Source organism: Aspergillus alliaceus, assembly GCF_009176365.1.
Source record: "Aspergillus alliaceus strain CBS 536.65 unplaced genomic scaffold BDW43scaffold_7, whole genome shotgun sequence".
Classification (NCBI taxonomy): domain Eukaryota; kingdom Fungi; phylum Ascomycota; class Eurotiomycetes; order Eurotiales; family Aspergillaceae; genus Aspergillus; species Aspergillus alliaceus.
This window is the reverse complement of record NW_022474690.1, coordinates 783792-811277: the sequence shown is the minus strand read 5'-3', so window position 1 is coordinate 811277 and position 27486 is coordinate 783792. Positions and strand designations below refer to the sequence as shown.

At 50.0% G+C, this 27486-nt stretch overlaps 7 protein-coding genes across 7 annotated transcripts; 4 read left to right on the top strand and 3 right to left on the bottom strand.

The window, feature by feature from the left end:
* Nucleotides 1-406: 406 nt before the first annotated feature.
* On the top strand, nt 407-8447 carry BDW43DRAFT_308003 (type I polyketide synthase; the record flags this gene model as incomplete). Its single annotated transcript, XM_032046373.1, has 6 exons — nt 407-1104; nt 1203-1731; nt 1813-2392; nt 2450-7125; nt 7190-7510; nt 7566-8447. 6 exons carry the CDS (start codon nt 407-409, stop codon nt 8445-8447), a joined length of 7686 nt encoding a protein of 2561 aa, XP_031903827.1.
* Nucleotides 8448-9389: 942 nt separating this feature from the next.
* Nucleotides 9390-10320, top strand: BDW43DRAFT_228801 (uncharacterized protein). The gene is made up of 2 exons (XM_032039504.1): nt 9390-9794; nt 9874-10320. Exons 1-2 carry the CDS (start codon nt 9504-9506, stop codon nt 10063-10065), a joined length of 483 nt encoding a protein of 160 aa, XP_031903826.1. The 5' UTR covers nt 9390-9503; the 3' UTR covers nt 10066-10320.
* Nucleotides 10321-10359: 39 nt separating this feature from the next.
* BDW43DRAFT_266635 (uncharacterized protein) lies at nt 10360-10741 on the top strand. Its single transcript, XM_032040887.1, has one exon. It carries the CDS (start codon nt 10484-10486, stop codon nt 10715-10717), a length of 234 nt encoding a protein of 77 aa, XP_031903825.1. The 5' UTR covers nt 10360-10483; the 3' UTR covers nt 10718-10741.
* Nucleotides 10742-11747: 1006 nt separating this feature from the next.
* BDW43DRAFT_297986 (uncharacterized protein) lies at nt 11748-14819 on the bottom strand (the record flags this gene model as incomplete). The annotated part of the gene is made up of 2 exons (XM_032044486.1): nt 11748-14167; nt 14762-14819. The coding sequence occupies 2 exons, from the start codon at nt 14817-14819 to the stop codon at nt 11748-11750; spliced, it is 2478 nt and encodes an 825-aa protein (XP_031903824.1).
* Nucleotides 14820-17902: 3083 nt separating this feature from the next.
* Nucleotides 17903-20097, top strand: BDW43DRAFT_228766 (uncharacterized protein). The gene has a single exon (XM_032039503.1). It carries the CDS (start codon nt 18265-18267, stop codon nt 19939-19941), a length of 1677 nt encoding a protein of 558 aa, XP_031903823.1. The 5' UTR covers nt 17903-18264; the 3' UTR covers nt 19942-20097.
* A 1726-nt stretch (nt 20098-21823) lies between these two features.
* Nucleotides 21824-22752, bottom strand: BDW43DRAFT_228755 (Yae1 family protein). The gene has a single exon (XM_032039502.1). The coding sequence runs from the start codon at nt 22608-22610 to the stop codon at nt 21975-21977; it is 636 nt and encodes a 211-aa protein (XP_031903822.1). The 5' UTR covers nt 22611-22752; the 3' UTR covers nt 21824-21974.
* A 2238-nt stretch (nt 22753-24990) lies between these two features.
* BDW43DRAFT_297984 (major facilitator superfamily domain-containing protein) lies at nt 24991-27183 on the bottom strand (the record flags this gene model as incomplete). Its single annotated transcript, XM_032044485.1, has 9 exons — nt 24991-25885; nt 25943-26026; nt 26085-26134; nt 26186-26216; nt 26269-26462; nt 26511-26558; nt 26615-26707; nt 26784-26950; nt 27075-27183. 9 exons carry the CDS (start codon nt 27181-27183, stop codon nt 24991-24993), a joined length of 1671 nt encoding a protein of 556 aa, XP_031903821.1.
* Between the last annotated feature and the right edge of the window lie 303 nt (nt 27184-27486).

Sequence of the window (27486 nt, the reverse complement as noted above, 5' to 3'; positions counted from 1 at the left end):
TTATTGCTCCAACCAATGGACAGCTGCTGCGGACCAAGATGTGAATATAAGCCCTGACCTGTGAGGCAAAGTTTTATCCCTTACGCAGATCATGAGCCTTTGCCTCGTTTGCCCCTGATGACCCGAGCAACACCTGCAACGCGTAGAATAGGACCACGAATGAAGGGATCCATGGGGCCCCTTGTGCACTTATCACTGGTGTATCAGAGGTCCTCGGGCCTGGTCCCAGGCAAGGGGTAAAATAAGTGTGGCGTTGCAACAGTCCATCCTGACACGCCTTAGAAGGCCATGCCATCCCTCGAGAATACCCGTAGTAGTACTTAAGACCTTCGCGAGTGGCACCACAGCTCAAGCCCAGCCCTACAATAGATTCCATTTTTGCGACCCGAGCAAGATCCCTATCAGCATGAATGGAATCAGTGGAGCACATGGAGGCTCTCACGATCGCGAGGACCCCGATAGGGCAGCCATCGTGGGAATGGCCTGCCGCCTTCCAGGTATGGTAGATAGCCCGAGTCGTCTATGGGAGTTGTGTGCTCGTGCTAGAAGCGCATGGTCGGAAGTCCCAGAGTCTCGCTTCAATGCTGCAGGATATTACCATCCGACGCCTGGACGGTCCGGGTCGTTCAATTACAAGGGTGGCCACTTTTTGGGCGAAGATGTTGGCCTATTCGATGCACCGTTTTTCAATGTGACGATGAAAGAAGCCCAGTCCATGGACCCGCAGCAACGTATCCTTCTCGAATGTACATATGAAGCTCTCGAAAATGCCGGTATTGCGAAGAAGTCTCTGTCGACGCAGCGGGTAGGTGTCTTTATTGGCGGATCGGCCTCGGAATATAATACGAGAAACCTGAAGGATCCAGAAACCATCCCGATGTTTCAGGCAACTGGTGGCACAATGTCGATGCAGGCGAATCGCATCTCGTACTATTTCAACTTCAAGGGTCCTAGCGTTTCGGTGGATACAGCCTGCTCTTCTAGCTTATCTGCATTGCATTTAGCGTGTCAGAGCTTGAAATCCGGAGAATCAGATATCGCGATTGTTGGTGCATGCCATCTCAACTTGCTAGCTGAGCAGTCGATCTCTATGGCGCTGTCAAGGTGAGGATATCCGAGAGTGGTGTATGAAGTGGACTGAGCGGAGCGAGCAATAACTGGCCACTGGGTTGAGTGCTAACGATTGATGATGCGATCGGCAGACTATTCTCGGAGAGCGGACGATGTTATGCCTTTGACCATCGGGCGTCTGGTGGGTTTGGCCGCGGCGAAGGCTGCGGATGTATTATTATCAAGCCATTACATGCGGCCATCCAAACGAACGATGCGATTCGGGCGGTCATTGTGGGTACTGGAGTGAACCAAGATGGTCGAACACAGGGCATCACCCAACCGAGCAGCGCTGCCCAGGAGGAGCTTATACGAGCTGTTTACGCGTCGGCCGGTATCGACCCTTCAGAGACAGGATATGTCGAGGCACATGGAACGGGGACCAAAATTGGAGATCCGCTGGAGGCCACAGCCCTGCACGCTGTGTTTGGCGGAGGACGAACATCACGACGTCCATTGTATATAGGTTCCGTAAAGTCCAATGTGGGCCATGCCGAATCAGCCAGCGGTGTAATTTCGATTATCAAAACGGCTATGATCCTGGAGAGGGAGTTGATACTGCCGAATTGCAACTTTGAGAAACCAAACCCAGCAATTCCCATGCAGGAGTGGAATTTGAAGGTTAGTGCTGTCGAGATACAATATGGCCCTGGTCAAGCGTCGCGATCTTCTAACCTCTATTCCATTTGTGTTTGATACTAGGTTCCTACGAAGTCAATACCCTGGCCGAAAGGAAAAAGATATGCGAGTATCAACAACTTCGGGTTCGGAGGATCTAACGCCCATGCCATCCTGACAAAGGGCCCTTCATTGAAGAGAGATATGCCCCCAGATGTAGAGGAGATCCTTAATGGCAGCATAGATACTACTATGATCGACCCTTCGCCCCGGAGGGTATTCCCTATATCTGCCAACGACAAGCAAGCTGTCCTTCAACGACTCAAGGGACTGGAAACCTATCTTGAACAGCAGCCAGAGGCCTTCAACATGTTTCTGATGGAAGACTTGGCGTATACGCTGGGTGAGCGACGGACTGTCTTTCCATGGAGAGCAGCAGTGTCCGCAGCTTCTTCAACCGACTTAATTGAGCAAATAGCGTCAGCGAGTTTCAAGCCGGAGAGAGCGCCGGAAGAGCCTGTTATCGGATTCGTTTTTACTGGCCAGGGAGCGCAGTGGCATGGAATGGGGAAGGAACTCATCACGAGGTATACTGTCTTCGACGAGGCTATGAAGAGGGCAGACCAATACATCCTGGATTTAGGGGCGGGGTTTTCAATTATCGGTAGGATTTTCCATTCAAGGTTATCAATATCATCCCTATGATGCCTAACACCTGTAGATGAATTAACAATGGAGGAAGAGTCTCCGCTGCTCACGGACCCATGCTACAGTCAGGCGTCATGCACAGCGATCCAGCTATCCATCACGCAGCTGCTCAAGTCATGGGGAGTTGTTCCATCCGCTGTGATTGGACACTCCAGTGGCGAGATTGCTGCCGCATTCGCCGCTGGGATCCTGGAATTTGATGACTGCATGCGAATTGCATATTCCAGAGGTGCGGTCGCAGGGAAACTACGAGAAGCTCCGGTGAAGGGAAGCATGATGGCGATGGGGATTTCCAAACAAGAAGCAGAGAAAATGATAACGCAGATCCACAGTGGGACTGTTGTTGTTGGTTGCATCAACAGCGACTCGAGCGTTACGGTTTCTGGCGACGATCAAGCAATCAATGAGTTGCAGACATTGGCCGAGAACCAAGGCCTTTTCCATCGGAAGCTAAGAGTCGATGTTGCGTATCATTCTCATCATATGGGCCTCGTCTCTGCACCATATCGGAAATTGATGGGAGGTATTCAACCGCGAGAATCACACATCCAATTTTACTCCTCTCTACATGGCCGACATGTGCAGTCATCTGAGATCAATGCCGATTACTGGGTCGAGAACCTCTTGTCTCCTGTCAACTTTGTAGGGGGTCTCCGGAGCCTCCTCGCTGAAGGAAAGTCTCGCCCTGATAAACCTATCGACACCCTGATCGAAATCGGACCTCATTCAGCGTTAGAAGCGCCAGTCCGAGAAACTGTTCAAGGATACGGCAGAGGAATGAACGTGAAGTATTTGCCCTGTATTCGGAGGAAGAAGAATGCGGTCGAGACAATGCAACAGCTAGCAGTTGGATTGTTCATGCGAGGGCTAAATATCAGCTTTGGTGCTATCAATACTACTGGAAACTCTAGGAGACAACCTAGTTTGTTAACGAACATGCCGAAGTATCCTTGGGATCACTCAGTGAAATACTGGCATGAATCTCGATGGGCGCGGACTTTATCCCACAGGCAGTTTCCACGAAGCGATATTTTGGGCAGTCTTTCTGTCGACTCAGTGTGTACTGAGAGTAAATGGCGAAATGTGATTAGGGTTGATGATCATCCATGGATTCGCCAACATCAAGTGCAAGGCAAAAATGTATACCCGCTGGTCGGATATGCGGCCATGGCTATTGAAGCGCTTTGCCAGTCCGCAACGCTGCGGAACATCTCCATCGACAATTATTGCCTCCGCGAAGTCGCGGTTGAAAAAGCCCTCGTTATTTCCGAAACCTCCACAGTGGAAATGATAACAACGCTACGACCATTCGCCGAAGGGACACGAGTTTCATCTGAAGTCTGGTTTGAATTTAGAGTATCTGCTACCTCTGATGGCCGAGAATGGGTGGACTATTGCCGAGGTCTGATATCCGGCGTCAAAGAAAAAGAATCGAATCCAGTTGATGGCTCTCGCCAACTAGAAGAAAGGGCGCTTGATGCAAAGCATCGGAAAGCAATGGTAGCTTCTCCAGCCATGGCTCCGGTTGACTCGGAGGAAATGTATCAAGTCCTGGCCGCTAGTGGAATACAGTATGGAAGCATATTTCGCGGTATGACACACATCATGGCATCAAATCACCATGCTGCAGCAGATTTCAGCGTTCCAGATACGAAGTCGGTCATGCCAGATGGGTACGAGAGCAGCTACATTTGGCACCCGGTAACGTTGGATCTCTGCATCCAGCTAATGTGGCCTCTGGTGGGCTATCGGGGCCCAGGTCAAAAACAGCTGTACCTGCCTACATTTGTTGGCTGTCTTTATGTCAGCGGCAACGGCAATCGCCCAGCTGGCGATCGTCTTAAGCTGTACGGTTCCCGACCTGGGAGCCTGCATCCACGCCGTCCGGCTGTTTTGGACATCGTCGCTACCCATGGCGCAGATCCTAGCGACGTGCTTATCCGGATGGACAATGTCAAAGCCACGCCGCTGATTGACCAAACTGCCTGTCTCAATATCCCAATAAAGAATCAGTGCTACAAGATCCTGCAAGCGCCCAGCTTTGGCTTTTTGAACTCGCGTTCCCTTGTTTTGCTAGAGCGCCCTAGCACCCCAAAGTCAAGCGAGCTACAAATGGTCCGTGTTCTTGAACAAGCCTCCTTTTACCTCTTGGAGAACGCATGGAACAAACTCAGTGCTACAGACCACGCATCTGTCAAGGGACATTATCACCATTTCCTTGATTGGATTCGACAGAAACGCCACCAAGTAAGAGCGGGAGATTTGCCTCTTCAATGTTACGACTGGTTGAACTGCAATGACCAAGAACGCAGAGCCCTCATCAAAGAAACACGATCAATGGGAGTAGCAGGGGAGATGATATATCAATTAGGTAGTTTGCTTCCCCAGATATTGCGCCGTGAGGTTGACCCAAGCTCGGTCATGCGCGAGAATGGCCTCCTGGACCGGTATTATCAAGAGCTCGATTCATTCCATCGCTGCTATATTTCAGCTGCATCGCTGTTAGACAAGATGGCAGATGAGAACCCAAATATGAAAATTCTGGAAATTGGGGCCGGTACGGGAAGTGCTACGCTTCCCTTTATCCAACGTTTAGGCGGCGGTGATACCCAGAAGGTTCCTCGCTTTAACCGTTACACCTTCACGGATCTCTCAAGCCGAATCTTGGGCGACGCAAAAGAGAGATTCCATGCTTGGGGAGACCTTTTGGATTATGAAAGGCTGGATATATCCCGGGACCCAGTTGAACAGGGATACGAAGAACATTCGTATGATGTGATTATCGCTTGTCATGTGTTACATCTGACGCCCAGATTAGACGAGACTTTGGCAAACATACACAAGCTACTGAAGCCGGGTGGAAAGCTGCTGCTGCTTGAGGAAAATAATCAGCGCTTGAGGCAGTTCATCTACGCTTTGCTTCCTGGTTGGTGGCGTAGCGAAGATGGTCGGATCGACGGGCCGTTATTAGACAAGGCCTCGTGGAATGCACTGCTCAGGGAAACGGGCTTCTCTGGGCCTGGACTCTCTCTCGATGACTATCCTGGTGCTCCTGAACAATGTAGCAGCCTGGTGGTCGCCACGTCCCAGAATGATGCTGACCTGAAAGGGCGCCAAGTGACCATTGTTTGCCCGGAGAGATGCAGTACATTTCCAATTAAAGACCTCGCCCGCGATATTGAGAGCCTGACGGGTTCTCGCCCTGAAATGGGCACCCTGTCCAGTATCAACGCTAAAGGAAAGCTATGCATTTTCCTCGGCGAGTTAGACAGCCCCTTCCTGTCTCAGCTTGATCAGACCAAATTCGGCATAATTCAGAATCTACTGCAGGACACAGCTGGTCTTCTCTGGGTGATTCGCCCCGGATGTAACAGTGATAGCAGGCATCCAGAGTCACACATGATTACTGGGCTTGCCAGAACCGTGCGCTCCGAAACGAGTCTTCCTCTTGTAACACTGGAGCTGGAGTCCCAAAAGTCACAGCCGGACCATGGTGCAATAAAACACATTATCGATGTCTTCCAAAGCAGCTTTAGTGCTCATTCAAACGCTACGCAACCGGAGCGGGAGTACAGCGTGAAGGATGGGGTTGTTTATGTGCCCAGAATGGTTAATGATACCTCATTGAACGAGTTTGTCCACATACAAGCCGGGCGAAGCGGCCCAGAGCCCCAGCCATGTAGACAAACGAGAAGGCCCTTGAAACTGGTTGTCGGTGAGCCAGGCGTTCTAGACACGCTTCACTTCACAGATGACAAAGACAGATTGGCCGAGCTGCCCGACGGCCATGTTGAGATTCAAGTCGAGTATGTGGGTCTCAACTTCAAGGATGTCATGACTGCTATGGGCCAGATGAGCAAAGATACTCTCGGAAACGAATGCAGTGGTATAGTTACTAAGGTTGGGAGTGACGTTGAAGGGCTTGCGAAGGGTGATCGAGTATGTGCGGTTTGCGAAGGGGCATTTGCTACATATGTGTCCTGTCCAGCGACCAGCGTATGGAGGATACCCGATGATATGGAGCTGAAAATGGCAGCTACAATCCCGCTCATTTTCTGTACCGCGTACTACTCGCTCTTCGACCTCGGGCGGCTGGTGCAAGGTGAAAAGATCCTGATTCATGCGGCTGCAGGTGGCGTTGGTCAAGCAGCAATCATTCTCGCGAATATGGTCGGTGCCGACGTGTTCGCCACAGTCAGCACCCCTGAAAAGAAACAGTTTCTCATGAAGACGTACGGCGTGGACGAGGAAAGAATCTTCTTCAGTCGCGACTCTTCCTTCAGGGAATCTGTCAAGCGAGCTACGAATGGGGAGGGGGTTGACCTAGTGTTAAATTCTCTTGCTGGTGACATGCTACGAGCTAGTTGGGACTGTGTTGCTCCATTTGGGAGGTTTGTGGAACTGGGCAAAAAGGACATTCTGAGAAACTCGCGCCTCGAGATGTCCCGGTTTGATGATAACGTTTCATTTTCTTCCGTTGACCTGACGGCCATAACCGAAAGGAGACCCATGGTTATGAAACGGCTTCTTTCCAATGTTTTCAAGTTGTTCGCAAAGGGCATTGCACGGCCAGTAACGCCGATAGCATCTTATTGCGTATCAGACATTGAAGCGGCGTTCCGCAGCTTACAAGGCGGACGTGGGTTTGGGAAAAGCGTTATCGAGCTCCAGCCGGAAGCCTTGGTAAAGGTTAGCACTATTTTTCTCTTCTATTTTCCAGAAGCTTGAGATAATAAGCTAACGGACATATTAGGTATATCCGCCCCAAAAGTCGCCAGTACACTTATCAGCCGAAGCATCCTACATCGTCGTCGGCGGGTCTGGCGGGCTCGGTCGAAATATTGCAGAATGGCTGTCTCAGCATGGTGCAAAGCATATTGTTCTCCTAGCCCGAAGTGGAGACACAAAGCCAGACGTACGACGGCTGATAAAGAGAGCAGATAGCGACGGGGTAAAGATGGTCGCCCCTCGCTGTGATATTAGCAACGCGTCGGACGTTAGGGCAGCCATTTCTCTTGTTTTGCGGGATATGCCTCCTATTCGCGGCGTCATCTTTGGCGCAATGGTACTACGGGTCAGTCTACTTTTCCATATCATTCCCGTCAAGGGGCATACTGACTTCAAACTAGGACGGCTTATTTGAAAAGATGCAATACGATGATTATAGCTCCGTCATCTCACCTAGAGTCAATGGTCTATGGAACATCCATAACACTCTCAGGGAGGCGGATCAATCACTTGACTTTTTTGTCAACCTTTCATCAGTATCTGGTGTTATCGGGAACCGAGGACAAGCTGCATATGCCGCTTCAAGTACGTTTATGAGTGCCTTTGCACGCGCCCAAATCGCTGCCGGATATCCATACACCAATATCGACCTGGGTCCTGTAAAAGGGATAGGCTACCTCGCGGAGCAAAAAGGGACGGTAAACGAGGTCCTCGACACACTCGAAACCCAGGGAGTCGAGGAGGACGAACTCCGTGCTCTTTTGGCTGGAGCGATTAGCGGCAAGCTCCTCAGCACATGCAACGGCCACTGCATCACTAGCCTTGAAATCACAACCAGCTCGTCAAGCGAACAAGGCCCGTTTTGGATGGTTGACCCTCGGTTCTCTCATCTCGTGCGTGCCAGTATCGCCATTCGGAAGGCTTCGCAGGAAGGCGACGACAACCAGCCGACAACAGCAGCTGTGCCACTCGCAACTGCTGTCAAGAAGTGTAATAGGCGGGCGGACGCTCAAGCGATAGTTTTAGACGCTCTGTCTCGGCGAATGTCGACCTTGCTCATGGTTCCATTAGAGGACATAGTCCCTACTAAATCGATTGCTGCTTACGGGCTCGATTCACTTGTCGCTATCGAGGTACGAAACTGGGTTTTCCGTGAGTTGGAGGCATACCTCCAAATTATGGAGATTGTCAGCGCCGAGTCCTTGGCCTCTTTGGCTGAACGCGTGGTTGCTAAATCCAAAATCTTGCAACATTTGACAGGCCGTACTGAGCGGGGCGAGTGAGAAGAGGGTGGTAGTAAATAGTAAGTGGCACTTGTGATGATAATGCTAGGATTATGTGCAACCCCCGGCACCTGGCGGGTGGATATGTAGAAATCTTGTACTATACACATGTATGATTATTTTTGTTGCTTTTCGTTGCACTCGCGTCTTATACGTGACATCTCAATGAACGTCTTGTACTCTCGTCTATCATTGTATTTATGTTCCATGGAGTGTTTGAACTCCTATAGTCGCGCGGTTTCGACCCCACAAAGCCTTGATGACTATCAAGGGAGCTTCGACCTGGATACTGCAGGGAGGTCAGCGCAGACTGGAAAATAGTACAGGTCAGCGTTCCATGCTTTACTGTCCTCTGTACGTGTAGCCATGCCGCATGACTGCCCTGGAAAGGCAACGAGGAGTAGGGCCAGTGGTCGCATTGAGAAACATGGTTAAAAGGCGATTGTGGTACTTTGTTTAGGGGCTTGGTCAGAACAACTGTCCGGCACAAGTAGTATAGGACAAGTACCGTGTGTAGTGTTTATATTCTGGGTAGCAATGTCGGCCCTTTCTGTCGAGAAAAAGACACACTTCCTAAATGTTAGACAATCGTGATTCTATTGGTTGTTGGGCTAGACTAGATATATCTCTCTCTATATTAGTATTGCATTAGTATTACGTTAGGATCACTTTCTGCTCTTGTAGTAAGCTGTACCTTTTCCTTTCAAGGCGCTATACGGCTCTAAGCCCTTTGAAACATAGATGCCTGGGCAGTGGATAGAAAATACTGCTTTTATTAGCCGTTTGTTGGTTTATCACTTGGCTTTGATAGGTCGGTCTCCTGGGTTAGCATCATATGACACTTTAGTAAACTACGCCAGGGTTTTATTGTCTGGGATTCCATTGCCTGACAGATTATTCATGATATTACAAGCGGGCTAAGAACCCTCGCCTAGATCACCAGCTGCTTGTAGTTTCTTTCCAGTATTCCTGCTAAGTGATCTGCCTCAATAATCCAAGGTTAGTTTCTGTATCATTTATTCTACAGTCGGTTTACAACCAAAACAGCATCCGAAGATGGCTTCCAAGGTTCGGAATAGAGATAAAACCCCCCCGGCGTCCGCTCCTGATACGCGTGATGCAGAGGACAAGTATCCGGAAAGAAGAAAGGAACGCCGATGGCCTACTGATCCGTGGGAGAAAGACTTTCGATTGCCAGCGGCCAATGCTACATTAGACGAGATACGTGATCAGCTGGGGCCTGTCCCTGAGGAGTTTCAGATCTCGGACAAGGAACTACGCCGGCTTCAAAGCAAGGAATGGGCGGAGAGACGCCGGCCGTATTATCGGTGGATGGCAATACTCAAGGTCAGTCTCTGCTGGTCCTACAGCTGAGGAGGATATTATATTTAATTTCGAGTTATGCCTAATCCCTATATTTATATAGGAGCGTGGCCTCTATGAGGAGTACCATCAGAGTTTTCCACTTGAGTCCATATGGGAGGAGGAGTATTCTTGTGCTAGGAGCTTTCTTTCTCGGAGTGCACCAGACCTGCTGGGCCAATTTGAGCACTATTGGAGTTCTGCGATCAAGGGAACTCGGCAGACATCTGCTTATGGCCACGACGTCAAGCTTTAGTCTCTAGGTTCTAGCCTGATTATGTCTGCTTACTATGCCTGTTTTTGTTCCGTTGCGGGATATGATAGTCAGTATAAGTATGTTGATTGGTTGATATCCAGACAGTAATGTAGTAATTCAAGGTACTGTGATGGGCATCTCTACGCGGATACCCCTGTAACCCTGATTGCCCAGACGCGTAAGCCGACTGCAGCCCTGGGCCGGTGGCCGATAATCAATCTAGGTACTATTTCGGCTACATCAGGGGCTCGCCCTATGCCACCGATGCCATTCCCTTCGTCACGACAGGGAAGCTGGAAGGCGAGCATTGCATTCTGGCCCTGTGTCAACACAGAGTGTGAAGCCCACCGTCCCTAATCTGATCTCCTTCTTCCAAGTTCGTTACCTTCTTCCTTTGAACCACCCGCTGTGATTTACCATGCACGCCATCTGGATACAACTCTTCCCCTTTCTCCTTGCCCCGCATCTAACCGCGGCCAGATACTACGGGTTCCCGACCCGCAGCAATACGTTGGCGCCGCAGGACTACCCGCAGACTATCTGCGCGGGGTTGCAGGGCAACTGTTGGGTTGAGGTTTGTCTAGTCGGTACTACTGGTCTGGCTGGTTCCGATGGTCGTTGTGGCCATGTACATATGTATCCGCATACATAGAGAGCTCAGGGTGCACTAGAACCGGCAGACAAAAAGATATTGATTGAATTTTAGGCAACTAAGTGGTTGCATCAATGTTAATAATACTAGTAGATGTCTATCCTAGCTTTATTGTATCGCTCTTGAGTTCTTGGGAGGTGGTGTCTATTCTACGGAGAGTCTATGATGGTGAATATATACAGAGAGGCTGGAGGTTGTAAAAACATGGTGTATTGTTGAATTACTTGGTAAGATATCGTATGATTCAGTATCAAAACGATCAGATCTATGGTCCTTGTCAAACTATCAAGAAGGCCGGCCTATCTAGATGGGAGTCATAAGGCCTTTTATAATCGGCCTGATTACAATAGTATTCAATGATCTACATGATTTCCGCAGGCCGCCTATTCAGCAAGCATACGGCAGCTGCCTGCAATACTATGTAATTTCATGGGTGTATCGAATATCGAATATGTATACGTTTAATGAGTTATGTAGTACATACACAAGACTCTTACAGTAGGAAAAATCGCGGAATCACTTGTTTCGGCCGTGGACAAACATCTTGTCTAGAGTCGCAACACCAGTATGTCTTTCTATGGACCATTCTCTAATGACATGACACAAGCGTATATGTAAGGAGTCAAACCGAGCTCATCAAGCGTAAAATTACAGTAACTAATCCAGCTCTTCGCTTGGAGTGGGGGCGAATGGGTTTTGAATTACGCTTCCCGACACTGGATATAATCGTATAACACCCTGGCCTCGTGAACACAAATGCTGCTACCAAATGAAATAAGAAGGGAAAAGACAATGCCGAATTGGGTAATCAACAACGCATATGTAGTGACAAAGAAAAAAAAAAAAATAAAAAGAGAAAAGAAATAAAAAGTTAGGAAAGAAAAGGAATTGTCCCTAGATAGAAAAGCACTGGTATTCCCATACTCACAAGTAGGAAATAGAAAAAAGGAAAACCAGAAAAGAAAAGAAAACAGCTTTTGGGAACTACCAATGCTGTATGTACTGTTGGAAAGCCATGTGCAGAACTGGTCTAATGTACACTTCTGCTGGCTTGGCTGGCGCGGCTAGCACGGCTAGCACGACTCGGTGTAGTTCGAGGCTCTTCCTCCTCCATAACGTCACTGAGGCGCGTAGGATGGCGATGGCGAGGGGTGACGGAATCCCATGTTGATCCAACACCCCATCCAGAACCACTGTAGTCTACAGTCCCCTGATTGTACCCTGATGCCGACGTTGGGGGCATGGTGGTAGGCACATAGCCACCGTCGTCCTCTACGGACCCACGCTCATAGTCATCGCTCTCCTCAGACATGGGACGCGAGTAGACTATAGAAGGACCCTGTTGAGGCTGAGTACGGCGATAGCCGCCATATTCATCATCACCTGGGTCGCTGCTAGCCGCGCTAGGATCGTAAGAGCGATTGTCATTCTCAGACATGGGTCGACCAGGATACGTGCCTTCTTGTTCATAGTAATGACCGGCATACTGCCCTGGAACTTCTGCAGCCGACGTCGAGTGCGGTTGTGGTGCAGCGTAGCGTTGAGTATCAGATTCAGGATAAGGTCGTTGCCCTTCCGCGAACGGATCGGTCTCTGTAGGTGATCCCGGCGCCTCTTCGTAGTAATGACCGTCAGATGCCTTCCCCTGACCGCCACCGCCACTAGCGTATGTGCCATCTCGAGTTGATGGACGGTTGGAGGTATTTTGTCGAGTTGGCAAGCCCTGGATCATTGGTACCACCTGTACTCCGCCAACCAAGGTGGGTTCACCATTACGCAGAGAATTAGTCCGGTCCCTTTCCTCTTGCTCACGACGACCAAGCTCCTCCCATGCACGGCGGGCTTCTTCCTTAGAGATTTGAAGTTCCCGGCGCATTTCCTTGAGCAGTGACTCGGCGCGGGCCTTATCACTCTCAGCCTTCTGCAACGCGGTGATCGCTTCCATGCGAGATTGTTTCTCAGCTCTCGTCTGTCGTTCCAGATCGGCCTGAAGCTCTTTCGACCGTTCTTGCTCCGCACGGGTGTCAAAGAACCATCGCTGAAACTTCCGCTCGGATGATGCCCGCAAGCGCTGCAATTCCACCACGGCGTGGAAAAGGTTGGCACCAGCAGCAGAGAGATCAGTTACCTGACGGGCCAGCTGCTGGCTGATCGGGTCCCGTTCTAGAGCCTCATTGTTCTGCTCCAGCTTTCGAATCCAGTAGCCAGTGAGTCCTTCCCAGTGAGAGGACAAGGTTTCCCACCGCTCGAAGGCGTGGGGAAAGGCGACACGGCGTGGGGGCTGCTGTGGTTGGGAGACGCTGGGCTGAGTTGCGGGCTGTGCTTGTTGTTTTTGATAGCCAGCGGAACCGGGCGGTTGTTGAGGGATGGGCTGCGTAGACGACACAGGGGGCCTCGGGTGGGTTTGTGGTCCCGGACCCTGAGGTTGAGCCTGGGAATCCGGCCGCTGAGAACCCGCTGGAATCCCAGGAGGTTGCTGAGTCGTGGCAGATGTTCCCGGCAAGTTTGATGCACGAAGCTCCGGCTGTATCTCCGACCCCGCAGGAGCACTGGGGCCCGCTCTCCGCTGGGAAGTTCTACCACCGGCAACGCCCGCAGCGTAGGGCTGCGCGGGATCCTGAGCCCTTTCTTGTGACTCTTGCCGCCTGCGCTCGGCCTCCTCCTGCTCCCTATCTCTGGCCTCCTGTTCCGCTTTCCTGCGAGCCTCTCGGTCCCGGCGCTGCCTCATGATATCCGTCGGGGTCCGTACACCACTCGGGGGATGAGGATTGACGGGGACAGGACCCTGGGCTGCACGTGAAGCGCCATTCTGTGTACGCCCATTGCCTGCGAGCCCAATCGAACTGGTTGCACTTGCCAAGTCAGACATGGACGCATTCACTTCCTCCCAATCTGGTGTGAAGGGGAGCGGTTTCCGAATCGCTTCTTCTAGCGCCCAAAGAATCGCAGACGCCGTGCGTGGAGAGACCCTGGTAGACCTGCGAGGCCAGTATGATTCGCCTGACGGTCGAGGGCGATCGTCGGCGGACGAGTGAGCGTCTTCGTCGTCCTCTGTCTGGGCTTCGGAAAGCGCAGGGCGAAGAGCAGCAACTCCAGTAGTACGATCCGACACGGGTTGGACCAATACCGGAATCGTTTGCTCTATCTGGGATGGGCGGCCCGAAGCATATACTGATCCTGGCCGCTGACGAATGGAACGAGTACTTCTCCGTAAGGAACGGGTGCTTCCTTGACTACTCAAAGGGCGCGGGGATGCGTTTAGGGGCGGGTCGGGGGCAGGATGGGAAGCAGCCTGCTGCTGGCGTCGCCGTGGATCTGTCGTAAGGGTGGAGGGGTCGTGAACTTCGTAGGTCTCGTCAAATGCGCCCTGGGTGTGGGGAGACACCGCTGAAGATGGCTGTGAATGGTAGGAAGGAAAATGCGACAACGTGGGAATTGGCACGCGGCCGCCTAAGAATCGGTGGACAATTCCGATGACGTGTGGCCTCGAAACGTTCCGAACCAAGATTCCGACTTGTTAAGAGGGTCTTCGGGCTGAATTGAGAGAAAGATGTAAGTAGGTACACAATCAAAACACGTTGGAATGTGGGTATTCTTTTAGAGACTGGGAAAAAAAAAAAAAAACAATAATAGGTACAGAAGGGGAGGGAAAAAGGGACAATTGAGAGGGCAAAGCGCGAGGAAAAAGTGGGCAGCTCGTGAGAGGCAGTGGCTGGTCGAATGAGAAAGTGTCGGGTATGCGAGGAAATGCGATGGCTGGGAATTGGATTAATCGGCTTTGTTACCTTTAAAGCTCGCTCTCAGACCGCCACGAGCACCAGAAGAAGCTCGTAGCAGTCATAGAGCAGCGCTCGATGGCTGCCGACGGCAAGGCAAAGAAATCCCGGTGTGTGGAGTGGAGATGACAGTTGTACATGTACCGACTGTACAGCGCGAAAGAATGTTGATTTGAGGGAAAAGTAAGTAAGTGTAGGGTCACGTTGGTTAATTAATCCCAAAGGAGGAGAGAGGAGTAGTCAGCAGTCACGGGTTAAAACCACCAACTTTCTTTCTTTTCCTTTGTATTCCCATTGTATTGAATTGTTGATGCATCCAATGTCATCTTTTACCGACAGCACAAAACTGTCTTTTTATAAATGACCCTCCTATCCCCCATGATGCCGGCCGACTTGACTGGTATCAGTCGGTTAATTACTACTGCCTACTCCTTCTCTCCCGCTAAGGGGACAATTGAGATGATAATAATGACTATTGCATATATCTCACGACCCTTGTTACCCTGATCTCATTTTGAATTGCATCGGAGAGGAAATTATTCTTCGACATATTGCAATTTCAATCTCTCCCGATGCGCTGGCAAGACATTCGGACTGGATGTGATCCACGCGGTGTTGATGCCTTGTCGATATCCTAAGGTCATGCTAACATCCACCATCTTTGTGTAATTCCACTCTCCTCCGTAGTCATGCTGAAGCTTGGAGTGGTGAAGACTGGCCCTGCCAATTCGTCGAATCACATCCGATCAATCCCCTGGACTAAAAAGTTCAACTGGTTTAGCCACACTGGAACTCCGATCGGGTTCGTCCGAACAAAGCACGGACATGTTCTGGCTCGGACTGGTATTAGCCATGCAATTTGGCCTCAACAATCCGGTCTTCCCCACGACTCATTGGGAACGAGATTCCCCACAACTTACCTTCAATTGCTACACAAGGAGATATTGTTAATCTCGGGAAATGATGATCAAATGAAAAGAAGAAAGGATTTTCTCCCTTTTCGTACCTGAAATATCACTCGCAAAACCCACCAAGGAGGGAGGCTGATCGCTTTCCCGATCTAGTCGCGTTGTTTACTGTCACCCTTTCTAACCCGAGTTGGGCGCTATCATCGATTTTTTTTTTGGCAATGAAAGCTCGAGGCAAGTGGATTATATTTCATAGTGGAGACAACGAGAAACGACGAACGGCAAGGGCAAATGCACACTATACTCCCCGACGCTGATTGAGTGGTGGGAGGGTCACCGGTTTCATATCTGTCGATGTACCTTGCAGATCACGATTCACTATGCTAAGTGCTCGGGTGTATAATTCAGCAGGGAAAATTAAGCTTGGTTGGTGCTTCATTTTGATAGTACGACGCGTGAATGATTGCAGGATGCCGGTGCACCCTGTCTCTCTGAGCTCAAGAGTGGCTCATTATCCAATTCACCAGAGTCAAAGGGATAGTTTATATATTGCCACAGTGCTAGTAGGTGATGCGAACGCCCTAGAGTTCGGTAAATCTCTCTCCCATCGACCTCACGTTCAGAGGAATGTGCCGGTGGATTAACCGGCAGCGTGCTGCAGCAAACCTGACTTCCCCGTGAAGAAAGCTTTGTTGATGATGCATATGAGGCTCGAAGGAGATGTTAGGTCCTGCTCCTCACCTATGAACTGCATGGAACCTTTTTCTAGGACACCAAGAGTCGGCTGTCGCCGCCTCTACCCACCTACATACTCGACATGCATGCATGTACATACGTACAGAAAATGAGCAATGGATACATTTTGGTCAAGTCATTGGTCCCCGCCAATGTGCATGTGTCCCTCAATCTCTAACATCGGATCGCCTTCCGTGTGATTGGAATGCGCACCATGCAGCTGTTTTGATGAATCGAGGGTCTGGACGGCTGGTGGCTTCTTAACTTCTCGGATATATTATTAGTGGACTCTAAATACATCAGAGACTTCTCGTGAGATAGTCTGGAAGGCTCTGAACCTTTCGTGTGAGCCCGGGAAATTTACTTGCTGGACGGCGCAGATCCCAACAATTCGACAGGTCAGAAGGAACCAATTCTATCAATGAATACGAGTTGAGTGACTACATGTCTCTGACCGGTTTTAGTAGGCCAATGCGCTCGGTCGCCACCTTAGGGTTAAGATCACGATACACGCTTCTAAGTAATAAATGGACCCATACATAAGCACTCTAGTACCCCATTATACTTTTACCTACAGGCCCTTGATGATTTCGCGGTGCAGTGCCTAATGGTGATTTACCAAGTCCCATGCAAACCTACTGTACGAAACATTAGAGATAACCTTGCTGGACGGGAAACGGACGTTGAATCACGGCTAGACTGGCCAGCAAGGATATGGGGAATGAGAATGATTCCATCGCTTTAAGCCAACCTCCTCCGGAGAATAACGACCTGGAGGGTTGCTCCCTACAATCAGCCACTGTACGAAGTAACTGCTAGGACTAGGGCCTAGTCTATCCCCACCAATTTCAAAGGACGCATGGTCTTGGCTTCCCAGCGTTGAGAAGATGGACAGCGCTGTATCATGGCAACCAGCACAAACTCCTGGAATGCGGGTCCAAGCTCGCAGGGAGTCGCTTATTGGTGGAGTATTTCGACACCTCGAATTTTCAAAAAGCGAAAAATGGCGATCAGAGAGGCATGGAAGGGTATATGTGTGACGGTATGGCTTGGTCGGGGGGCATCGTTTAAGCTTCCCTCTGGTCTGTTGTGGCTTTCTGACTTTCTATGATGGTGACTATAGAATCAAAACCCGATGACTAGGCTAACATGGAATTATCTGCAGCATAATGTTGATGGATCGACATGATCGACCGCCACATCAACCCGATGGAGTGTTAGTGGCCGATCCTGGGAAGACTTCCGCGGTTGACGGTGCCCAAGCGCTTTACACGGGAGTGATATCTCACATTTCGTAGTTACCAGGTAGCTGGGACAAGGACTCAAATCCCGTACAACGTCTCCCAGGGATAGTAGGTTCACTACGTATGTGGATGAAATGCTCCATGGATTCCAAATTACCATGTCCGCGCGGTGGCAAAGTAACCCTATCGCCGAATTAAGCCCTACGCCGACACAGCTTCTAAATATATCGCTGGAGAACCGAAAAAGGGCAAAGAACGTGATGAAAAGCAGTGCAGTTTAGAACCCAACTGGCACAGCACTCCAACCTTTGCCAATGATAGGACGGGGTTTCCAATGTTTCAATAATGTACCTGAAGTTGGGTGCCTGGCTCCAGTTGAGAAACAAATCGACGACGCGAACGGGACCATTGTTGATAAGTACTCTTTTCACGGAGTACACCCCGCGTCCTTAAGCTGCGGATCGAGTTCCGGGTGTCTCCCTTACTCCAACCTCGATTGCTTGCGCCTTGCTGCCAGCGCCATCCCTATGGAAGGGGACTATGTAAGGTCTTTTAACGTCCGTGCTTTCGGATCATTGAGCTTTGTTTACACCACCGTGCATTGGCATGCGCCGGCTGCTCTTCCCGGCCTAGCCACCAAACGTATTGGGTGGGCTCGAGACATTAACGAGTATCAACAGCTAGTTTGGGGTAATGTGTATAAACACAACCCCTTCGCCCTTGCTATTCTCCGTCTTCTAGTCACCCCCCTCTCCTCCCTCCCCAAACTTCCTTGTTCCTGGCTACCATTAGATATTGCACGTCGGTATCCATTTCTTCCGATGAGCGCCCTGCACCTTTGAGCATACACTCAACAGCACTGTGATCGCTGGAAACATTGCTCCATGGCTACCGCATATCATCCACTCCCGGGGGAATTGAACGCTTTCCGCCGTGGCCGCAACAGATCACAGACGACCGTTGGCTTGCCGTCGTCACCCCAAACGAAGCGAGCTTCATCATATTATCCACCGAGAGAACCGGCAACGCCAGACGACACAAACCCTTTCTACCTGGACCACACTTTGGAGGACGGGGCCTGGCGAGCTTATCAGCCGGGCGCTCGCGATGTTAGATTCAGTGAGGAAGCTAATCAGTATTATATGTTATCCTCCGTGAAGCCCGGAAAAGAGCTTCCAGTCTCTAACGCCATCCGTGGGGGGTCTGCAAGATCTCGTACTAATATCAATCGGTCCACACTATCGGTGGTCGAACTGGAACACCAGCTCGCCCTTCAACAGGTTACACCCCAACCGTGGGGCCACTCCAGCCATTACAGTCAAGGCTCCTTTGGATCCGTATACACGGAGGTTACCCCGGACTTGACCCCAAGCAGCTCCTTCTCTTCGAACTACTCTGCCCCAATACACCCTGACATCATCTCAAAGGCGGGTGAGCAGTTTGCTCGTCATTCCTATAAAGATACGACATCCGGTAACCAGGCAGTCCTCTACCAGTCGACGGCCCAGAATCGTTCTCGAACGATCCTACCTGCTCAGCAGCCAGCTACCCCAACCCGAGAAGCTAGTCTTCGAACTGTTCCATCCAACGCGTCGTCTGACACTTTAGTCATGCCTCTGCCAGACGCTCAAGAGTCCCCTCGTGGAAAGCCCCTGCCATCCCTTCCTCCCGTTGCGCGCAACGGGAATACTCTAGCAAATAGAAGAGTACAACTGCCTGGTGGGAAACCCCCAATTGCACCATCAATGATTTCTCCTCCCTGCCGCATCAACCCCGTTACCATGGAGCCTCACACCACCCACTTTGATCAAGCATTGTTCATCCCGGCCAATGACTGCCCCAGTCCTGTTCCAAGTCCGGGCCCTAACTCTCCTTCTATAGAACGGCAAGCTGGTTTTGGGCGGGATCGGCCGTCCACGTCCACGTCTGAAATGGTTTGTGAACAGTCAGTGTGGGAATCGGACTCCGACGGTGAGGGCATGGATCCGAAGTCGCTGTCGCGCAAGCCCATCGATACGCTCAAAAAGGTCCGCAGCCGTGTGCACCTACGGGTGGCCAAATCGGCCCCAAAACTTCAGAACTCAAACAACAACACCCCGGTTCTGGAAAAGTTCCCGACGATGCCGGAGCAGCCTCCGGAAGAACGCTATCCACCGCCTTCAAGGTCAATCGGCAAAGCTCGACTGGCCGATATATACCCATCTGCACAACAAAGCCTGCGCCTGGTGCCTCCTTCCACGACGTCTCTTGTACCGCCGAGAACACCAAGGTCCCGTCAGAACAGCAAGGACGAGCGTCCCAACATTGACATGGATCGATCCACGGCCGCCGCCGCTATGCAGGCGAAATCGAGGCGTAAACCTCAGTCCAACTCACCCCAAACGTCCCTATCAACCCACGGGGAGAAGATATGTACCATGTGCCGCGAGGAGCGGTCGGATAAAGCGCTGCACAGCCTAACACTGTCACGGCAACCTCTCTACAAGCGGGTGTGGGAATCACTGCGCGTGCTCGGCTGTCATGGGGATATCTCGCCTCCTAGACCCCGCAAGGCCATGTAAATTGTCTTGTCTTTTGATTTGATGCTGAGCTTTTATGAGTTTGAAACCGGTGTGACAAGACTTTCTAAAAGCGATGGTATTTACGACAATCTTTTCTCGTTTGACCGTCCGGACGATAACGATGACGTTTGTTCTCTATATAATGTCTTATGAAGCTGCCTTACGAACCCTAACCCCTGGCACCCAGTGATGAAGAACTCCATGATCGCCATGTTTAATGGGACCTTTCCATGATTTATGAGCTCAACCCGCCGAGCGCGACCCCACGGCTACTTGCTAATGCCGTATGCTGCCATGATTGATTAACGTACGATGATGAGGTTATGGGATCTTACTGCTCCCCCGTCCTTGACTGTTCGCTCATCTCTGCTTTCCGTGCCTGACTCTTTTCACTCTCTCGGTGATATTTCGTTTCCTATCGGGTATTCCTGTCTCTCTTTTCCAACCTTCCTTCATACACACTCCCTGATGAATTTTCCTTATGGTCCACATGTTGTTGACAGCTGCCACTCATTTCAGCTCACTCGATAACCGACACTCGTGAAATTTCTTTCCTTATTGTGAACTCCAATTACAAAACAGGGCTAGATACAAGTCCAGGCTAGGCGCGAGCCGACGCAGCCATACTTCATCAATTACAATGAGATACCTGTTTACACGCTCTATCTATCTACTCCTAGGAAAACAAGAAACATATGTAGATCTAGATCCAGGAATGGGCGGTAAAGCTTCCACAGCTCCTTTGGTACTTCTGCTTTGTTTTGGTCCCCCTTGATTGTGGCGCACCCAACAGCATTGCTAGTCAAAACCTTTTGTCTCCTAGCCCCGTTCATGACCGCCTTCAAAATCTAGAACCAAGGTCTCGGATTGTTTCGCATTCTTCGGGGGCTGGAGTTTATGTTCGCTAACTTTTCTCCTTTGCTTAACCTTGTTCCTTGGTTTTGCTGGTGGTAACCGTAGAATGCTCAACGCTGGGCATGGGAGCTTTCAGAGCACAATCCCCTTTTCGAAAACGATCAGTTTCAGATCAATACTGTTGGAACTTGTTGGGTTGTTGCCTTGTACAGGAAAGAAATGGCATGCCCACTTGAATTGACTCATGTAAACCGAAACTTGGCTTAGTTAACTATACCCCCTTGGTTAAAAGTATACCTGCTGAGTACGCAGCATTTCGAGTGAACGTGTCCAATCCACTAGAACGCGAATGTTAAAGGAGCAACGACATTGACTCTATTCTCCATAACCTTTACCTTCTAGCACTCCACCTGTAGTATTCGTGCTTTTGTGCTTCTTCTTCCGCTGCACCGGTTTCCTTCGGAAATTTGCGCCGGTGTGCACGGACGAGAGCTAACAGGATTATGTGTAATTGGCAGCAATGGAGATCCTTCAGGTGAACCTTAGCATCTCAATGGTCCCAATGTGCCGTCATATGCAATATACAATAAAGCTAATGATCTCATCTAGAACGAGGAAGCGGTCTGCCGTAGAGAAATAATCTGTTTGGCCCGAAAAAATGGTTCGAGTGTCTAAGAAAACAGGCTCTAGGCCATGTCTATCGTCGATGTACCTTTGTATATGCGTACCGACTATCCCTTCACCGATATCCATTCGACACAGCTGCCAATACTACAGGCGCGACTCGCGACCTGCAGCTCTCGATGATCGACGATCCATACGCCACTCACCACGGGTATATACACCTCGACCGAGTTTCACTCAGGAACCAGCATAAACACCCGCAGCGGATATTCCGAAACCTTTGCAGCCCGAGGTCGCCACAATCGACTACCCTGCGAGGCCCTGAGACCGACATCTGGCATGCGCAGGAACAAAGACCCTGCAGGGAGGGAAACATCGGGGGAGAGGACTCCCGCGGACCGGGCCAGGGAAAATCTCCCTCCCAACCGCAAGGGACGAAAGCCCAGGTGAGACACCCTCGCCACGAAATAGGGATTTGGCCCTGTCAGCGGTCGGAACAAGGGAAAGACAAAGAAAAGTCAACGGGAGCTCAATGCAGAAAGAGATTCCCAACATTAGCTGCGTCCCTCCCCTTCCTGCCCCTTCTCCGCGTCCATATTCTTCGGCTCAAGCGCGTCCATGTTCGCCTCCCACTCCGCGACATGTACCTTACCCTCCCAGGGTGACACGGCCGCGTCCCCAAGTGCCCTTAACTTCTCCTCAGGCTTTAACCCGTCATTCGTCCCATCCAGCCCCGCGAACACTGCTTGGACATCCAGGTCCTTCACGGCTGATTGGTAGAGCTTTAAGATCTTCTCCCGCTTTTCTAGCCGTGCCTTGACTTCTTCCTCGCTCTCTGTCGGTGTTGAACTTGCCCCACCCCGTGCGCCGGGCTTCTTCACAACAGCCGACGCTGTGCGACTCTCATACCCGCGGAGTAAGCCTTCGAGAATCCCCAGTACTGTTCCAGCCCGCATACCCAGCTGTGCGCCGATGGGGAAGCCCGCGTCGAAGCCGGCTTGGACATGTTCGCCCTTGGATGCTGACACACCGTCGCGGTAGCCGGCGGTGACGTGTTGACGGCGAAGGGAGGGGAGTTCTGAGAGGTCCGCGTTGGGATTTGTGTTGACTGTGCGAACATGCTCTTCGTGGGGTGGGGAGGAGCCGAAGATGTCATCTAGATTGTTGTTTGTTTCCGACGGTGAGGTCATGGTGGGGTTGAGGGGGTTGAGGGGGTTGAGGGGGTTGAAGTCGGGGCGGTTAGAGCAGTGGTTTGTGGAGAAAATCGGTGTAATAGTTCTTCAATTAAAAGTGAGAGATATCGTTTGTTGAAGACGAAGGAAGGAAGGATAAAATTGGAGAGATACAAGGATCGTTAGTAATGAATGTGGGGGGGGGAGAAATAATTATTTTCTTATCGATACCGTGGTTCACCGCCAAATGATCGGAACCACCCAACGATCGATTTTGAAGTACTGTCAGGCAATTAAATTGACCGCCCATTGACACCGCCTTCGTTCCTTTTCTTCCTCATCTATACCCCCCACTAGTCTATATACATTAACGAAGTTAGTCAAACACAATCAGTTCTTCATAAGAAATCATCGTATCCTAAAGGGAGGCGATACGGTGACATAGTGAGGACTAATTTAGCGAGACAGACCTGATCGATTTCAGTACTAAAGCAGGCAACAAATGAAGCAATACAACCACATACAAATGGAATTATCTATACAACTGCCTGGTGGAGCAAAGCCTAGATACAAATGAAGCTATATATGGTTTTCTGAACTCCCAAAATCTCCGATTCTCTTTCTCTCTTTAACTAAACGCTGTTTCTTTTCTTTCTCTTTGTTATGAATCTATACGAGACACGTGACCACCTAGTGGCTTGGCCGGATCACCAACTCTTCTGCCCCTGAAGGCTTTACTCATTAGTAGTTGGGAAGGAAGAAGCAGTCAAGATAGTTGATATAGTCGTCCATAGAATTGAGTATCTATCGGAATGGCATCCGGTCCTCAGTAGGCTACGTATGTGTAGCTGATACAGCCTCATCCTGCCCATCTTTCCCCTGAGATCACAACACTCTTATTAATGGCGGAGCTTCTCTTTTGCAGCTATAGCCAGCTATATAGCATTCTTCTTCTCTTTATAAAGATCTCGAGCTTGCTAGACCTTCCTAGATAAATAAAAGACTGCACTACTATTCTTAGATGCTTGTAGTTGAAATAGCAATAGCTTCCCACGCTGTCTCTTCTTCTTACCCAGAAGAGCTGTCTCAAGGCCTTCACGGCGTAGATTAAGAAGAGTATTCTGTGTAATAAGCTTATAGATAGTTATACTAAGCTTCTTGGTGTTTTTATTATATATATCAGCCACTATATTCTTTAGAAGTCTTTTGATTTGTTTCCAGTTATCTGCCTGTAGTATTGAGCGCGAGGGGTCACTGAATGAAGATCTCTGGTTCCCTGCTTTATTAAAGCGCTTCAAAATAACTTCAGGATTTCTTGGATAGATTCAGTTAATTTCTAAGCTAATTTAATATTCGGCTAGAATAAGACTTTCTTCTAGCTAGGCCAGAATAATCTGAAGAAATCCCTCCTTGTAAAAGAGCTGAGACCCTGGCAAGTATATAAATAATTCTCCAATTGGTTGCTATAGTATGTTGCCAAAGAACTAAAGATTCCAATATTAAGAGATTACAAGGAATGGGTTAAATAAGATAGATAAATCATTAAATAAATGCTATTACTATTATAGAAATATAGAAGAGGATACATATAAGCCTTATTTAGAGAGCTTATTGATCTCTTTAATAAGTGTTTTGGCTTGCTGGTGATAAGTAATTGTTGCTCTTCTTGACGGTCAGCCCTAGTGCCCTGAATGCCTTGGTGATGTCTTGACAGGGTAATTCAGTTCACATTGTGCTTTTTCGCATAAAAAGTATGGTTTCTCTGTTCACCTGGCTTCAAGGATCCTAAATTTGCTAAGGCCGCCTCCATTGGAGTTGAATTGAATGAGTTACATTGGTTTAAAATCTACATCTAAAAGTCGGTGTATCCCAAAATCGATCGTTGGGCGGTGAGCCACGGTAAAGGGGAGAGTTGTTAATTTATTAATTCACCCCATACCGCCTTTACCCTCTCTTGCACTTTGCGCAATGCTTCCTCTTCCTCTCTTCCTCTGCTATCATCATCACCATCGCCATTATCACATATCACTCGCTTCTCACCTTCAATAGCCCATAGTATCCTTCGAAACCTGCAGACTGCTCAGTGCTTGTACACCAGCCCAGATAACAGTTACAACTGGTATATACTCGTGATTTCTTGGTCCATCGTCTGGTTCCATTTAGACCTAGGACCCGTGGGGTGGTGAAGTACTTCTTGTATCGATCCTCTCAATCGGTGATTCTATCTAGACTAGCGTACACATCGATCAGTGCGAGGTGGTGGTTCCCAAACCTCAGCGAAGCGTTTGCGCATAGGCTGAACCGTTGAACGCGCTCGCAGCCGTAGCGAATATGAACAGCGGAATCACAAATATCATGTACTCGTAGTAGTCTCACTGCATTCGCACAACCACAAAGGTCAATGGACAAACCGAAAATCCAACCTCTTTACCCCCTCGTCCGTCGTTGACAACGAATACTCACTCTGCTCCTCTGCCGGCATGGCCGCCCACTTCCTCTCTCGCGCCCTATTCCGCCAAATATAGTACGCCTTAACCGCATAAAACACCAATACATTAAACGAGCACATCGCCAATAAAACCTTATTCCCGCGCCGGTAAAGCGGACTATCATCCTCCCGGAAGATGTTACTCCCGATGATATTCCCCGCTTGCACGCACATATTGTACAGCGCAGCGCTGACGGCGCGCGTGCGCACCGTGTTGCTGATGCGGGCGTTCCAGCCGACTAGGATGGCGTGGGGGTAGGGATAGCTGAGGAGCACGGTGGTGATGGCGTAGCGGGCCCAAGTGCTGGCTGAGTCTGGGAGGGCGACGAGGGCGATTAGGCAGGGGAGGATCCAGAGGTTGGAGGTTGAGGCGACGATGGAACGTTCGTTGAGGGTGTCGGAGATGCGGGTTATGATTAGGAGGTTGATGGCGAACATGAATTGGGAGGGGATGGCGAGGAGGTTGGCGTGGAAGGTTGAGAAACCGAGCCTGCGGAGGACGTACGATAGGTAGTTTGCGTGCGGTTGTGGTGGGATGTAGATTAGGAGACCGAGGAGGTATAAGGGCCAGAGGTCGAAGTCTTGGAGGGACTTGAGGAGGGCAACTGGGCCGACTGCTTGTCTGTTATTCATGTCCCCTTTGGATGGATCGTCGCGGAGTCGGTTGACTAGGATGCGTTCTTCGTGCTCGCTGAACCAGCCTTCTCGGCCTCGGAACCAGCTTCTTGTTTGGCAGGGGCCTGGCGGCATTAGTCCCCAGGATAGGACCCCGATGATTGCTGTGACTAGGCCTTCGATCAGGAAGCTGTAGCAGATAGTTGTGTTAGTTGTCGGTTTATGCACGGTGATGAGGTGCACTCACAGCCATTGCCATCCGCTCCATCCTCGGATTCCGCGCATCTGCAGGATTCCAGCGGCGAGTAGGGATCCGACGATATTACAAGTGCTGATCAAGATTTAGCCAACATCGTATCTATCTACGTGGTGGGGTAGTAGTCATTCACCTGAGGGCAGTCCAGAACCAGCTAAGACGAATGGGCAGTTCTCGGCCTTTCTGTTGGACATTAGTTCTTTGTACGATTCTAAAGCCGCACTTGACGCTCACGTAGTAGTAAGATAACCATAGCACAATATCACTGTGTAGGGGATTAGCTTTACCCTTGAGCGATTTCTAACAGGAGAGCCTACGGTATAAAGCCACCCATCAGAAGCCCTAGGAGCGCTCGACAGGCGAAATATCCCGCTCTGCTCGAAAGAGCAGCTTGTGCTGCGCTGATGGCTGACCAGGAAACAATAATGGACGGTATCCACCTATCCGGGCCGACCTTTTTACTGATCAGGCCGCTGGGAAGCTCGGCTGCGAGAAAGGACACTAGGAATATCTGCCATTGTCAGTGCCACGGGTAGCTCCTTGTGATAGACACGCTTACAGTCTGTCCATAATTGAAGTCATTGGTGTTCATGCCTAGCTCAGGAAGCTAAATCCGGTCAGCTGAGGAAGAAATGCCGTGTTGAATTTACACCTGACACTCACCATATCATCAGTGATAGCCCTGTTGATATTTCTTCGGTTGAGATCCAGCGAACAGAACATCAACCACGCCCAGAACATGATTCGCAAGTCCACCTAAATATGGCCACTCAATACACCGCCAAACATGCGCATCTCATAGGGCAGCAGGTGTGGACAAGGGAAGCCAAACCTTTCGAACTACTTTCTTCTCTTCCTCGGGTGTCCAAGTGAAAGCAGGATCAAAGCGATGCAGACCCTCATATTGAGCTTTTTCATAAATACTAGCCCAATGCTCTGCAGTATCCGGATCATCAAAGACGTGTACACGGGTTCCATGGAACCCGTTGTCACTTTCTGCTTCGGACTCGCGACTGAAGGAACCCTTCCCCATAGTATAAGCCAATTCAGAGACGAAAAGAAAATTGGTTTGTTTCAACGTACAAAACTAAGTACAACCGTCTCGCTTTTATTTCATTGGGACGCTTTCTCTCCCATCTCCATTTTATGTATTCGCGATAAGTCTTCCGATATACTTGCCGCATATGATTGCAACAATCGGCCAAGAATTGTATCATACAGCCAAGATGCATTATTTCCCGGCCAAGACATCGTCGTAGCTTTCCCCTAGCGTATTATAGAGCCTGGCCAGGGTGAAGATGATCACTATCTGGTATATCTGTATAGTAGTTGGCGGCCAAGAATCTTGACCTCTGCCGGACACAGCTTCGGTCGAATCAACGTACTAAGCGATCAGCATAAGGTTTCTGAAATCGCGCGATCGCCCCTCAGTAGAGAAGCGATGAGGTGGTTATGCAATAACCGAGCTATAGGAAGTTCTCGATTAATATGTCTCGGGACGATCTTCGCTTGGTTTTCCTATGTTGGACTAGTGA